This window comes from Numenius arquata, chromosome 26, assembly GCF_964106895.1.
Source record: "Numenius arquata chromosome 26, bNumArq3.hap1.1, whole genome shotgun sequence".
In the NCBI taxonomy this organism is placed as follows: Eukaryota; Metazoa; Chordata; class Aves; order Charadriiformes; family Scolopacidae; genus Numenius; species Numenius arquata.
Genome location: NC_133601.1, coordinates 6,120,100 through 6,134,847, shown reverse-complemented (window position 1 = coordinate 6,134,847; position 14,748 = coordinate 6,120,100). Strand labels below are relative to the sequence as shown.

Here is a 14,748-nt window from a genome sequence, read left to right as displayed (position 1 = left end):
CAAAAGCCTTGGAAGGGGCTCCAGCAGCAGCCGGATGGCTGAGCTCTCCTACTTCCCGGGGTCACACAGGAGACTGGTGCTGGTGGAGGAGGAGGAAGAGGAGGAGGAGGAGGAGGAAGAGGAGGAAGAGAAGGAGAAGGAGGGATGGGTGCTCTCAACCTCTCCCACCTCATCTGAGGAGGAGCTACAAGTTGCAAGTTATGAAGTAGAGAACTTGCAGGTGAGAAACTCATGACACAAGTGATGGATGGGTGAGTTCAGGAGTTGGACGAGTCTGTGCAGAGGGGATGGAGCCCTTCATTCGTTTCCTAACGAGCTCGGAAATTAAAGTTTAATTTACAGAGTATGTTGTCCTGTAAATTGGAGAGATGCAAATGGACCATGAAAAGGGACGTGGGGGCACGGGAGCGGGGAGGGGGTCGCCAGGGACACGGGGGAAAGAGGAGGAGGTGGCTGGGGACATGGGGCGCACAAGGACACGGGAGTGGGGCCACAGGGAGTGGGGGGCCGGGCAGGGACAGGGCGGTGACAGGGGGCCGACGTCGGGGCGGGGACTCCCACCGGGGGAGCTGCCCCACGCGAGGCCTGAAGGCCCCGTTGCCCCCAGGCCGGGGGGAAGCTGGGGGTGCTGCCACCCCCGCGGCCACCTCCTCCCCCGGGGCAGGACCCCAGCCCAACTCACGGTGACCCGCCCTCCCCGGGACCCGGGGCCGGGGCAGCCCGGGGCCAGGCCGAGAGGGACCCCGTGTCTCCGCGGGGGCCCGGGGCTGCGCTGGGAGCCGCGGCGGGGCAGATTCCCCCCGCCACTGCTAGGGGGGAGATGGGGTGTCCTCGGGGCGCTGGGGGAGGTCGGAGGGTCCCCGGGGAGCCTGCGTGGGGCGGGGGGCCCGTCGGGCAGTCGGAACGTGGCGGCGCGGGGCGGGTTCCGGGCAGGCCGGAAGAGCAGCGGACCGGAAGCGCGCGGCGGACCGGAAGCGCGGTCGGGCGGCGTTGCCGTAAGAGCGGGCCCGGAACTGCCATGGAGGCCGCGGCCGCGCTCACCGACATGTATGACCAGGCGCTGCTGGGGATCCTGCAGCACGTCGGGAACGTGGAGGAGTTCCTGCGCATCCTCTTCGGCTTCCTCTACCGCAAGACGGATTTCTACCGTCTCCTGTTGCGGCCCGGGGATCGGCTGGGCTTCCCGCCCGGCGCCGCGCAGGCCATGGCCCTCCAGGTACCGGCAGGCGCCCGCGGCTGCCGCGCGCTCCGGCCTTGAGGGCGTCCCGGGGCCGGTGGGCCGCGGCGGGCGGGGCCGAGTGTGGCCGTGGGGCGAGAGGCCCTAGCAGCCGGCATTGTCGCCGTGGACGGGCCGTGTTGGTCCCCTCCGGGCCGGGCGTGGGTCCGGTGGAGATGCGGGCGGGGAGGCAGGAGCTGTCACCCGTATCACAGGACGGGGAGCCCCGAGGGTGCTGAGGCCCGCGAGAGCCGGTCGGGAAGAGCTGGGGGCAATTCCGCTCCGGGAGCTCGGCCCCGGCGAAGGTGGCTGGGGCGGGGTCGTGGTGAGGCTGGCGGGGAGCTGCCGGGGGGGCCGTGCAGGAGTTGGGCTGGGCTCTGCTCAGCAGGGGCTCAGGGCGAGCATTGGGCTCTCCACCATCATGGGGAAGAGACGGTGAAAGCCTACTGCTGTCACCACCTGTCTGGGCTGGGCTCGGTGCTGGATGTCTCTGCCTCAGGGCTGTTGCAGGCTGTTATTAATCTTTATTAACAGGGAGGAAATGAGCTCATAAAACTTGGAGTCAGGCTGGATTTGGGGTGTTCATCTGCTCAGCCCGGGCAAGTTTTCTGTCACAGGCCTGGCAGGCTGATGGGAGGTCCCTGCCCCTCTCCCTGCTGGGGCCTGCAGCATGAGGGGGTCCTCGTCAACCCTGTCCCCAGGTTAGCCCCTGCAGTGGGAGTACCCTGAGCTCTGGGACTGAGCAAGGAGCCCATGGGGGTCTTAGGCTGCAGAGGGGAGAGCGCAGAGCCCAAACTACTCTTCAGCGGGGCAGTGGTGGTGGGAGACCTCTCTCGTGTGCCTCCCAGGGACTGTTTTGGGCCTGGGCACAAGGAGGGGGGGACATAGCTGTGGCTGCAGCATTCATTCCCCAGAAAGGTATTGGCCAGGGTGGCCTCATGGCTGCAGCCATAGGGACCCGGAATGTGGGGGATAGTTTGGAAGGGACCTGTCCTGGCTTGGCCATAGCCCAGGGGAAGGAGATGGTTTCAAGGTGTCACTCCACATGATCTGCAGGAGGCTGGCTTGAGCTCAGGCTTTGGCTGGAGAGAAGGAGCCAGGGATGGGCACTGTGGGTTTGTGTGGGGTAAAAGCGATTGTAAAGAAAGAAGCAAACAGAGCAGGGATGATGCCCAGCACTCATCTCTCCCATGTGCTTGTCCCATGGGCTGGTCCTCGTGTGGGGAAGAAGCCTGGGGTGCGGGGCATGAGCACGCACCACAATAAAGCTGCTCCTCTCTTGCTGTGGCTGCACCGGTGGGAGCCCTCCCGGTGCTGCGTCCTTTTGCCTTACACGTCCTGTGCCCAGAGAAAGACTTGGTGCGAGTGGTGCCACAGGCCAGTGTGTGGCTTAAGGTCGGTCACTTTCCGGAGCTGGCTCTGAAATATTCCTGGGAAGCGAGGGAGGGCACCCCTCACTTTTGAGGGTCGCCCACCTTCTGGCATGTGTTTACAGTGACAAATGGCCTGGCAGTTGGCTGGGAGAAGCTTCAGCTCCTTTGAGGTACCAGTACAGGTCCTGGAAGGCCGTGCCTCCCTCATCTGTGTCAAACAGTTGTGGCTTTAACTTTTAACCTCCAGCCTGCGCTAGATGGGCACAGCTGGACACAAACTGCAGGGTGGGATTATGCTGCTGTTGCCAGTGGTTGGGCAATGACCTTCTCACCTGCCGCAGCTCTGGGAGTGGGGAGGGATGGCTTTTCTTTGAACATGTTTTTGGCCTGAACCAGTCAGTTCTGGCTCAAAATCCCACATAAGGTCACTCTGCTCCTTCTCCTGTGCCAGCAAAGAGAGCTCTGAGTCCATTCAGGCTCAGCCAGCACCAGGTAAGCCGTCCTCCAGCTTCTTTTGAGGCAACTCATCCCGTTTGCACCTCAGAGGTTTGGTCTGAGCTCCAGGCTCAAACGGCCCCTGGGTGAGCACTGGAACACAGGGCAAGGGGCGGCTGGAGGGGCGAGGGCTCCTTCAGAGCCCCTTCCCAGCCAGGAGTTGGAGCTCATTGCTTTTCTCTGGAGTAGCCAGCCGTTTTCCCTTTGGAGGGATTTCAGTGATTTCAAAGTGGCTCCCAGGAGCTCAGGCTTTCTTCTGAGGTGTGTTTAACATGGGCATGTGAGTTTTGAAATAGCTGGCAGCTGTTTTTGTCGGCAATTGAAGCAACTTGGTGTAGGGAGTGGGGGGCATGGAGCATCCAGAGAGGGAGGGACAGTAATAAGTGCCCTAATTGTGCAATGCTTCTTCTCTCCTTCTCCCCCAGCTTCTTGGCAGTTTGACTGCCACTTGGTTTGCTTTTTGTCTTTCAGGCATTCAAAGTCTTTGAGCGGATGGCCCGGCAGGATGATGAGAAGAGGCACCGAGAGCTGGAGGCGAAGCTAAGGAAGAAGGAGGAGGAGGAGGCGGCTGCCGAGAGGGTGCAACTGTCCCCTGCAGCTCAGGAGGTTGAGGTTGAGACAACAACAGAGCACATCCCAGATGTTGGGGAAGCTGCGGGGACACAGGAGTCGACCATAGCCCAGGACGCAGCCCCCAGCCCTGTGTCGGCGGAGCCCCCGGGGGCCGCTGCCCCAGCAGAGCCCCAGCCAGCAGAACTGCCCACGTAAGGGTCTCTTACTTTCTTCATGCTCCTGGCAGGGGGGAGGCAAAAACACAGAGGTGGTGTTTGCTGTCCTGCCCTACAGCCCTTTCGGGGGGGGCGGCCCACTTCTGCAGGCACTCAGCCTGTTGGGAGGCTGTGAGGATTTCCCTTGTGGGCTCCTGTGGCCAGAGATACTGTGTAGTTCCCCACTGGAGGGCTGGGGTTTGTTCTCCTGCAGATGGTTTGGTGTCTCCCCCTCTGCTCTGAGCAGGGAAGATGGCAGGTCACTGTACACAGCCCTGCAGCGCTGGGCTGGTCCCTGCGGCTTCTCCTTGCACTGGCTCTAGTGCCCTTTTCCAGCACTTACTGTAGCACAGCTGGGCTGATGGTCTTGTCTGTTGCAGCGCTGGGAAACCCTGGCACCATCCTGTAACCATTTTCTCATGGAAATTCAGTGTTGGGCTCCCCTGGTGTGCTGTGAGAGGTCCTGGCAGCCAGCTTGGAGCTTGCACAGATACCCGCAGTACCTGCTATCCTGCACAGATGCCTGCAGGCCTGGCTGCATAGCAGGCAGTGGGGCCAGCTGCGGAACCAGATACATGTGGCCAAAAATGGATTCAGAGACCTCCAGAGGTCTCTGGCCTAGGCCTTTGCTCAGATCAGGGCCAACTTTGAAGATCAGTCAAGCATTGCAGAGAGTTTTCCCTTTAGTGTGTTCTTTCACCAGAGTCTATCGCTTTCAAGCAGGGCTAAGCAGCCTTGGTTCTTCCAAAAATGTCCTTGTTTCAAAGTCCTTCCAGTGTGTCTGTGACTCTTCCAGCTCGACTCTGTCCGCGGAGCAGTGGGAGGCAAGCTCCAGCGGGCCAGCTTGTTTTTTAAGAAATGCTCACCTGAGCGTGGGGTCCTGTGCAGGTTCCACTTGTCCTTCCCTGGGCGCCACCTTGACCCCGAGCCCAGGCAAGGGGCTCACCGTCACTGGGGGCCTCATGCTCCATTAAGTTTTGAGCTCCTGTGTCTACTCGCTGCCTGAGTCAGAGCTTAGCCTCGCCTTGGGGAGGGATGCTGCGAGCAGACTGTGGCAGATCCCCGTCTCCTCCTTCCTTCCCTGCTGTCTCTCATGGTCAGAGCCCCATGTGATGGCCATGCCACCCCCCACCCGCTCACTGTTGCTCTCCTGGTTGTACACGGGGCTTTGCTGTGGTCTGTCCCTGCTGTCCCAGTGGTGCTTGGGGAAGAGGACAGCTTGGGCCAGTGATCCCTGTCCTCTGGGTCAGCTTTAGACACATTGACAGTGGGAGCAAGCTGCTGGAGGGAAGTGGCTTTGCTGGGAGAGCCCCAAGACCTGGAAGCAATGGGGTGGCTGATGCCCCGAGGGGCAGAGAGACTTCAGAGCCCAGACTTTGGGGGCTGTCAGCCCCCAACGTGTGGAAGAGATGATCTGAGGACCAAAATCTTGGGGGCAGAGGAATGATAAGTGGCAGGATGTGGTGGAGTGTGAGCCTGCGGCCTGGCTCCGGGCTGCGGTAGAGAGGGGCCCCAAGTGTGGCAGCCATCAGGGCAAAGGGGAAGGGTGCGCCCGGGAAACATCCCTGCCGAGTGACTTGATCCGGTGGGGAGGAGGAAAGGACTCGTACTTGGCTTGACCGGTCTGACACACATCCCGCAGGATAAAAATAAGCCAGAAGCCAAAAATGAACTTGCCTGAAAAGCCACATTCTGCTGCCTGTGCCAGAGCTGTCCTGCAAAAGAGATTGTCCCCAGGGCTGTCAGTCTGACACCTCTCCCAGCACAAAATTAATGAGCCAAAAAAAGTCCTGTTAGAACTGGCAGGACTGGCAGGTCTCCGCGGCTGGGCTGCATGGCCACAGTGCTGATCCATGTGTTTGCAGCCTGGCTTTATCCTAAAGGGAAAGGGGGAGAGTTGCAAGGCCATGAGCAGGAAGGAGCTGGGGCCACCTGAGTGCAGGTTGCTTGGGCTCCTTTGAGTCCATGGTCATTGTGTTCTGCCACATGAAATTTTGACTCGGGCCTTTTGTTGTGGGGGCAGCAGCTGTTGCCAGTGGTATTTAGCTGCCTGAAAACAGATGTCAAGGCTGCGGGAAGGAAGCTGAGGGCCGGTGCAAGGGCGGGATGTGTCTGACAGGGACAGCTTCTGCTGCGGGTGGGGAGAGCCCACCCCTTGAGTGTCCGTCCTGGGGCACTAGAGAGCAGCCCCTGACAGACTTCAGACACGTGGATGCTTCTTTGCAGCCTGCAAATGTGGCATCAAGCACAAATCCCTGTGTGGCAGCTCTTGTGCTGGTCTATCTGTGAAAAGAAGGTGCTTTCAGCTGAACGCAGGTGCCCCTGTGGCTTCTGCCCTGCCTGACAGGCTTCTCTGCGTTTCCTCTTCTGCATGTGCCTGCTCCCGCTGCCCCAGGCACGCTGGTGGGGTGAAACACTTGCGGCCCCCTTGGCGCTGCCCAGTCTGGGTGTGTGTGGGGTGAAACCAGCACAGGAGGGACGTCCAGTGGGGCTTTGCAGCCTGGTAGTTTCCAGGCCAGGAGACCAGGGTGTCTGCGGGCTCCAAGTAGGGCAGAGCAGCCACCAGGTTTTTCAAAGGGCTGTAGTTGGTTTCTGTGCCTCTGGGGGGCACTGGAGCCCCCCAAAAGGCGGTGGGGACTGGGAGCAGGCATCCTGGGCACCCCCAAGAGACTGTTAATAATTTAACCGGCTGCTTAATTCTGCACAGCCCCTTCTGAGCAAAACTGAGAGCCACCAGCCTGGTTACGAGGGGCGCATGAATAATGTGTGACTCTGGCGGCAAGAATGCAGAAAAGAGCTTAAACAAAAATATTCTCCATCTCCCTCCCCCCCCCCCCCCCCCCTTCCATCCACCACCAGTGAAGAAAACCGCTGCCACCAAAATCTATATAAAAACTCGCTCATTCTGTCAACCTGCCTGCTCGGTAAATGTAGGGCAGGTACCATCCCAGATCTGCCAGCTCCCATCAGAGCCTTGCTGTGCGCCTGGCTGCTGGGCGCTGCCGCTGAGCATCTCGCAAAGCGCAGCGAGATGGCGGCAGCTTTTTTGGGGTCGATCCAGAAGGGGAGAGTGGAATGGAGGGTGCAGAGGATTGCCTGTGGGTGAGGAGGGCAGCAGGGCTTGGTTCCTCGCTCTGCCAGGGGCTTGGCCAGGTCTCCCTGCATCCCTCGCAATTCCTCTTGGCTAGAAGGGCTGCCCCATAAACACTGAGGACTGGAGTGTCTTTGGGGTGACCCATGTGCTAGGAGCTGTGCCAAGGGGAACTAGAGGTCTCCTCTGTGCCACTGAGGAAGCTGGCTCCTCAGCCTGGCTTGCAGCTGCCCTGGGTGTCCTTGCCATCCTTCTCCGGCCATTGTGGCTTGTGTGCTCTCCCCATCTCGCTGGGAGGGTGGAGGGGAGCGTGTCCCCCTTGTACCCCCACCATGGGGCTGCTCGCCCCCGGGGCTGGTGTTGCAGCTGCACATCTCACACAGGCCCCGGCTCTTCCCCCATCTGCTCCCAGAAGCCATCCTCGCCTGAGCTCAGCTCCTAATTTTGAACACCTCCGCCGCCCAGCACCCTCCCCTTCCCCCAGCTTGGATTTCATCCTGCATATATTTGCCACACAGCATTTAAAATAGAGCCCGGCAGCCCACGTGTGGCACTGCACAGCACGGCCTGGGTGCTTGGCTTGTGCTTTCCAACTCCAGTCCTGCCTCTCCTCTGCTCCTTTCTCTTTCTGAGTATGAGCCGGGTCCATGCTCTCCTCCCTCTGTCCTGTGAGCCCCATCCTGGGGTTATTCTGTGCAAGAGGTGGTGGCTGGAGGTCAGGAGCTGCAGCTCTGGAAGCCTGTGCATGATGGTGAATGTCTCACCTTCATATATTTCTCTCTCCAGCCTTTGCGTCTTGCCCTTGCATCTCCCCTGGGTGCTCTGGCCAGGCATGCTCAGGACAGGCCAGCTCTGGGCTGTATCTTAGAGACCATTTTGGACCTTGGGAGAACGACCCAGCAGGGCCTTGGATTGTCGGGCAGGGGAGGTCTCCCAGAGCAGGATCTTTAGGGGTGGAGAGATGTTGAAGGGTTCCCCCAAAAGATGATGGGTTGACTCCAGGTGACTCCAGCCTGGCCCCTGCCTCCCCCTGGGCAGCAGGGAGTTGAGGGAGGTGCTGGTCCCCCCTGGTCCTGGGCTGGCATGGAGCCGTGGCACCCACACACCCAGGGCAGGCGTGCACAGTGTGCCCAGGGCTGGGAACGGCACCAATGGGACACGGAGCACCCGTGAGCACCTCATCTCTGGGGAAGGTCTGTGGCTGCTGCCCGGGACCTGGCACAATGGTCACACTGCTGAGCCAGAGCAGAATGAAACTCTGGAACCTCCGTCAGTCAACTGTTCACCTCCTTCAGCGTGGAGAGGGAAGACGGGGCAGTGGGAAGGGAGTGTGGTGAAAAGGGGGCTGTTGGCTGCTCCACCACTACCTTGCTTGGGCCTTGAAGGAGACCCTGCAGGTCTTTTGCTATGCATGAGCTGGGAAAGGGACTGCCCCCAGTGCGTGCAGTGCAGTTGTGCCAGGGAAGGGGGCACAGACAGACAGGCAGCAGCAGCCAGCAGAGCCCCAGCCACCCTGACCACCCTGTACAGGGGAGCTCTGCGGCAGGGCCGGCCACCCACTGCTCTGCCATCCCCAAAAGTGGGTGGCAGGGCTCGGCAGCGACCTACAAAAATCACTTGTGTACTTTCCAGCTTGCTGTCCCTAGCGAGAGGCAGAGAAAAATTGAACTGAAATGTGTTAATCTGGTGAGCTGATGCTCCAGCTCTCTCCTCTCCCCAGAGCGGCCACTTCCATTCCCAAAGACCCTGTGACCTGGGGTTAACCCTTTGCAGGGCTCACTGGGGAGCATCCCCAAGATGACACAGCAGCGCTCTGGGAAATTTCCATGAGGCTCCTGTGTGAATCTAATTTGACTTAGTAACGGCTTGGCTTTGCCGGAAGCCTTGATGGATTTTTTTTCATTGCGAGGTGCTTGCAGGATCGGCTTTCTGGCGTGGCTTCATTCTCCTCGGGGTGCAGGGGAGGGGAATTTTGCTGCTGATTGCCCTCAACAGAGGAGCAGGGCTGTGGAGAGGAGACATCACTGCATGTTGCCAGCTTTGAGGCCAGATTTGTTTTACTTGGAGGCAGCATTATCCCAAGCTTTCTTCTCTTAAGCCTTTTCCTGGAGAACAGGCAGGGGAAGGGAGTGGAGCCCGTGATACTCGACTCTGTCTGGGACGATCCACACCAGAAGCCAGTTAAACTGGTTTCCTTCCCTGATGTCCCTGTGGGCTTTCCTGGTGAGCTCACCATTGAGTCCGTGCTGTTCTTCCAGCCTGACCCAGAAAGACGGGGCTGATCCTGATCCATATTTAAGGGAGAGTCTGTCCTGGTTCCGATTCCTTCCGCATGCACGAGCTGCGCAGAGGTGCCACAAGGCACCCGGGACTGCGCCCAGGGAATTCCCCCGGCGCAGCCAGGGCCCGTCGTGAGCAGGAGCCAGACAGACCTCCAGAGAACGGCCTGACCTGGTACAGCCGAGCTCCATCTGGCCCCGTATCCTGTCTCCAACATCGGCAGACGCTTGGGGAAGAGGAGAAGAACAGAATGAGTGTGCGGTGATACTTCCTCTGTCTTTTCCCCCTGCCACTGGCAAATTGCAGCTCAGCAGCTTTCTGAGCCAGAGCGAGTGCTTGGTCTTTTGTGTCTCTTGGTGGATTGTTTCCTTTTGTCTCTGAATTTCAGCCTTGGAGTGCTTGGGGTGTCCGTGGCAGCGTCCTGCAGCAGGTCCCTCACTGTGCAGCAGCTCCATGCCACTGTGTGTGGCTTTTGAACCCCTTTGTGCAGGAAAGGCAGCAAGTGCTTCCCCATTTCCCTTCCCCAGCCTGTGTGGGGTTTTCCCATCATGTTCTGGTTTTAGGCTGAAGACTCCTCATTTGCTCAGTTGTTTCTCACAAGCATACTCGTGCTTCTCGTGGTCCGACATGATCCTCCGTTGTTCCTTGCCAGTGATGGGGTGGCAAGGGCCGTCCCTGTACTCTGCGTGTGTCTGAACCCATCAGGGTTCTCCACTTCCTACACCATTTCTTTGCTCCTGGACCGTCCTGCTGTCCCAATGAGGCCAAGAAGCCTTCTTCCACCCACTTGGTTCCCCGCCTCAGTCAAAGGGCATCACTTAAACCTTTTTCCTTCCCTCCCAGAGCCCCCCAGCGCTGGTGACCAGATTTCCTGGTGGGAGCTGCAGCCCATGCCGGCTGGAAACACGAGCCTCACGAAAGCCTCACCACTCAAAAGCCCCGTGTTGGCCAGACCTCCCTCCTCCGACGTGCCCAGCAGAGGAAAGGCAGTGCATCCTCCCCTCGTCCTGCAACACAGAGGCTGTTTTGCTCTTGGGAGCTGCAGTGCTGGCCTTGTGGTGCCATCAAGTTTGGTTTCTAGGAGGGATGTGTCCAGGTTATACTGGGGGAAGTGGGGAAACTTCTCTTTAAGTTAAGTCCTCCCTGCCAAGTGGAATCTTTCTTCTTGCAATGGAGGGAGGCCATGGCATCCTGCTGGGAGAATTATTTTAATACATAAGCCTTCTCCCATAGCAGTGGAAACTCAACTGTTCAGGAAGCATCTTTTCAAAAGGCTGAAGTGCTTGAGCCAAGGATGAGATCTTCCAGCCCTCTGTCTGGTGCAGCCCTCGACTGTAACGAGCCTTTTGCACCTTTTGCAACTGATGAGGAATCAGTTGGGGCCCAATTTTCCAGCGCTTTCATGGGGAATCGGACTCCTCCAGTCGGGTTGCTGAGATCAGCAGTGGAGTGCCAGTTCCCCTGTCACGCACTGAATTGCTCAGGGCTTTAGTTGCCCTACCAAGGTACTGAGCTCCAAAATTAGGTCCTGGGACCAAAAATAACTAAATTAAAACCTATAAATTTTTCTCTTAACAAGCAGAAAATCCCAGGGCTGGAGGCCGAGGGACAGCGTGTGCCTGATTCTTATTTAAAAAAGCAATGTGTGTTTGCTTGTTTTAATATCGCATTGTTCACCGAAGGAAGCAGCGTAACGTGGAAAATTACCCCAAGTGTGCGGGTCTGGCATGTCCCTGTTGTGTCGTCAGGTGTCAGGAGAGATTGGGCCGCGTGGTGTCGGTGGCGCGGGGGACTGAGAGGCTGCCTTGTCCTGCCCTTCCACAGTTCAATCCTGTTGGATTTCTTTGGCCTTATCCCCTTTTTCCAGGGGAGCTATAATTGAATCCAGCCCCGTTTGGCTGCACATAGGACTCTCGGAGGAGACCTCTGAAATCCAAGGTTGTATAAGCTCTGTGCAAACAATAAAGATCCCGGGGGACTTCTCCGAACAGAAGTGTGTCCTGCTGTCCTTGACCTAAATATCCCAGCAGTAGTGAAATCTAGCCCTCTGGTGCCGACGCTCTGAAGCTCTCCTGCGAGCTGGCGGTGGCATTTAAACTTGCCTAATGTCAGTAAGTTGGCTCTGTCTAACGGCTCCGTAAATAACTCGGAAACTGAAAGGAAAGGCTAAAAGCTCCCCTGAAGAGTGCGAGCTTGGAAAAGAGCAAGGCTCTCACCGGGCAGGGAGAGGGGCAGAGCCTTGGTCCTGCATGGTGGGACTGGTGGGACTCCAGCTGCTGTGGGTTGGGTGGATTTGCTGTTCGGCTGCTGGGTCGGGCATCGTCTCATGGGTGGTTTATTGGGCAGCTCTCCCCACAGCGTCGTTCGGACTTGACACGATGCAATACAGGGGGAAAGTGTCTTGATGCGCTCTATTTTTGGTTATTGGTCCCATCCTGGTGATGAGTTGAAGCTCTGAGGCTTCCTGAAGGTGAGGAGACCTTTATGGAGAGCTGATGGTGGGTACCACAGGCCTGAGCCTGGACTGCACGGCCCAGCTCGGATGTGCCTGAATTTTAGGGGTGCAGGGGAAGGCATTAGCTTCCATTTTTCAGAGGTTATTTTTTGAGAGCAGGACCACTGAGGCTGCACAGCCGTGGAGGTGTGTGCTCAGGAGCCCTGAGGCTGGTGTAGCAGGCCATTGGGGAACCACCGAGGAACTTCTGTTCTCAGTGGTGAAGGAGACCTTCCAAAACTGGATTTGCAGTGTTCTCCTCCAGCAACCCAAACATGCCTGGGCTGGAAGAAACCCTGAGGGTTGGGAGGGCTCCGGGACCCCCTGGGCCACTGCCATGCTTGGGGCTGAAGCTCGCTGACAGCCGGCGGAGCGGATGGGAGTGGGTCCTGAGGCTTGTTGAGGGTGGGTGTGAATTGAGCTGTAAGAGGGAAGGGTTTGGTATTCAGCTTGCTTAACGCTTTGCTGGAGACCTAATTAACTGAAGTGTTCTGTACAAAGGGAGCCCTTGTGAAATACTGGGTGCCTCCAGGACCTCAGCGAAGGTGCCAAGAGCCTGCAGGAAGCGCTCCTCCTGCCTCGGCGCTTCTCGGACAAAAGCAGGAGAGACAAAGTGCAATGGTCCTGATGTTTTGATGCCAAAAGATGTTAAATCTGGAGGTGGGGGGGAGGCTCCTTTGCTGCTTGCTTGCAGAAGGAGCCCAAACCTGGTATTTTCCATGAACACAATCCTGGAAATGCAGCTTTCCAAAGAGATTAAACTTTTGGCTTCTCTACCTGTTGCTCAGCTGCTCCGCCACCCGCATTGGGACCTCAAGGAGCAAGTTTGACCCTCTTCAGATTCATCTTAAAAGCTGTTTTTTTTCCCTCTGGCTGTAGTCCAGCTTGAGCTGGGGCTGGTGCAGCTTGAGCTGTACAGGGTGCACAGACCTTCCCGTGGCTCAAGGTGGCTTTGAGTTTTCATCTGGACACACTGGCAAGCAGGGGGCTGGGAGCCCGGAGTTCTGGAAATCTGTGTTCTGCTGAGCGTGCTGGTGCCGTCAGGCGAAGGTGGCCTTTGCATCGCGATGTGGACAGGGCTCTGCCATCTGGCCACTGCCAGCTCAGCTTGGGCGGCCCTCGAACCACCCCGCTTCTCCTGCAGTGGTTTCCAGCCCCGTTAGCACTGGGAAGGCTGGATGCAGGTGTGGTCCAGGGGTCTTCCCCAGCAGGGAGAGGGGATTTAAGATCGCGTGAGGGGACCACCAGGGCTCCCGCGAGAGCTGGAGCCTGGGTGGGTGACCCCACTGTTGCCAGGGCACAAGGATGGTGGCTGCTGACACAGCACTGGGTCCCAGCAGCCCTGTGCTACCTGCAGCAGCAGAGCTGAGCCTATTGCAGTGGTTTTGGGGGACAGACTGCAAACGCTCCTCTCACGCTCCTCTACATCGTCCTCCCTGCTTGCTGGGAAGCCCATCAAGACACTTTGGGCCAAGCAATGCCAGCTGTGAGTTACAGGAAGATCTGGACACTGCCACCTTGGTCAGGGCAGGGGTGGCGGGGCCACGGTGTGCAGGAGGTAGGGCCCTTCTTCCACCTCCCCTCACATCCTATGGCGCTGGCACTAGGAGCTGCAGCGGAGGCATCTGGCTCATCTGAAACCCACCACAGGGCAGGCATTTCCAACACAGTCAGAGGGGAAAAGCCCTCACCTACAGCCCCACTGCGGTGCTGGGTGTCTTGCAGCATGGCAGCCTGCCCCAGGCGCTTGCGTGTCAGCAGCAGCTTCTCTTCCTGAATTTGCCGGTGCCTCCTTGAGTCATCACAGTGCCGGGGATGAGGGATTAATTATGTTGATGGACGTCACTCGCTCTAGGCTGCTGTCATGGAGCAACAGCCTTGATCCAAACATCTGATCATTGCAATAAATGCTGGCTGGATTGATGGCGTGCGGTGCATCTCCCTGGAATGCCCCGCTCGCTGCATGCTTATTTGGGTTAGGCACGCGAACGCGTTGTGCCTGATTTTCTCTTTTCCTACTTGCTCGGAACTTCATTATTACTTAATGAGATCTTTCCATTCTTGGCAACCTCTGGAGCTTGAAGGAAGGTTTCATGCATCGCACAGGGTTTCTGTTAGTGGTTAAAACACAGAGCTGGGATGTTTTTTCTCTGCTGTTTGCTGGCAGGGTGACTCCATACAACAGCAATCCGCTCTCTTTTCACCACTTTAAACACAGGAAGGTCCCGCAGAGGGGAGAGGCTTGCTTTTGCGGATGGGCCTGTGGGACCTGGAGAGGTGTGTTGTTGATGGCAGAGCACAGGAAGGGTCAGACTGTTATAAATACCTTCTTTGGGAGCAGTTTGCGGAAGGGAGTGGGTCTAGGTCTCCCTTTTCTGAATGCTCTGGGGTGGTTGTCACGCAGCACCAGCCCGGCTTTCTCCCCACATCATCCTTCTCGGCCTCGGCCAGTCCTGCTTGCCCACCTTCAGCTATTGAGGTTGTTTCTCTTCTCCACCCACCTCCACATCTGCATCGCTTAACTGGCTTGACACATTTTCCTTAAAGCTGCCTAAATAATTCACCTTGACTAAGAGCAGACAGCAGTGCCGGCCCCAGAGGAAGCTTTCTGTGAATGCCAAGTGATTGAGGGTACTTGCCGTACCAGCCCACAGTGGGGTGCAGACCCCCACCCTCGGCTCAGTGTCTGCTCAGCCCAAGAGCCAGCACCAGCTGAGGCGGGCCCCAGTCCCAGCAGCAGTGGACGTGGAGCCATTGGGATGGCATCCCTGACTCCTCAAAACCCAGGTGTCCTGCGCTTCCATCGTCCTGCGTCCTGAGCGAGAGAGATCCTGGGCCGGAAAGCTGAGGTGCTCCAGGCTAAGAGGATCGGTTTTCTTGAGTAGTTCTGAAAAAGGCATTTTTTTCTTCTTTTTATGGAGAAAACGAGTCCATTGGGATTAGGCCCATATTAGCTCCTTCCCATGAAGCTCGCCCACCTCTGCTCCCCCCTCAGCCTGCAGCATCAGGCTGAAGGACGGCTGCTCCCATGC

General features: G+C 58.1%; 1 protein-coding gene across 2 annotated transcripts in view; it reads left to right on the top strand.

The window, feature by feature from the left end:
- The first annotated feature begins 984 nt into the window (after window positions 1-984).
- Window positions 985-14,748, top strand: part of NUDCD3 (NudC domain containing 3) — a 30,506-nt gene continuing 16,742 nt past the window's right edge. Inside the window, exons 1-3 of one of the 2 annotated variants that reach the window (XM_074164236.1) lie at window positions 1,019-1,216; window positions 3,556-3,848; window positions 12,954-12,977. In XM_074164236.1, the coding sequence (XP_074020337.1) occupies window positions 1,019-1,216; window positions 3,556-3,848; window positions 12,954-12,977 (515 nt within the window). Of the gene's footprint in view, window positions 1,217-3,555; window positions 3,849-12,953; window positions 12,978-14,748 lie in introns of both variants that reach the window. The other variant, XM_074164237.1, reaches the window with a different exon arrangement.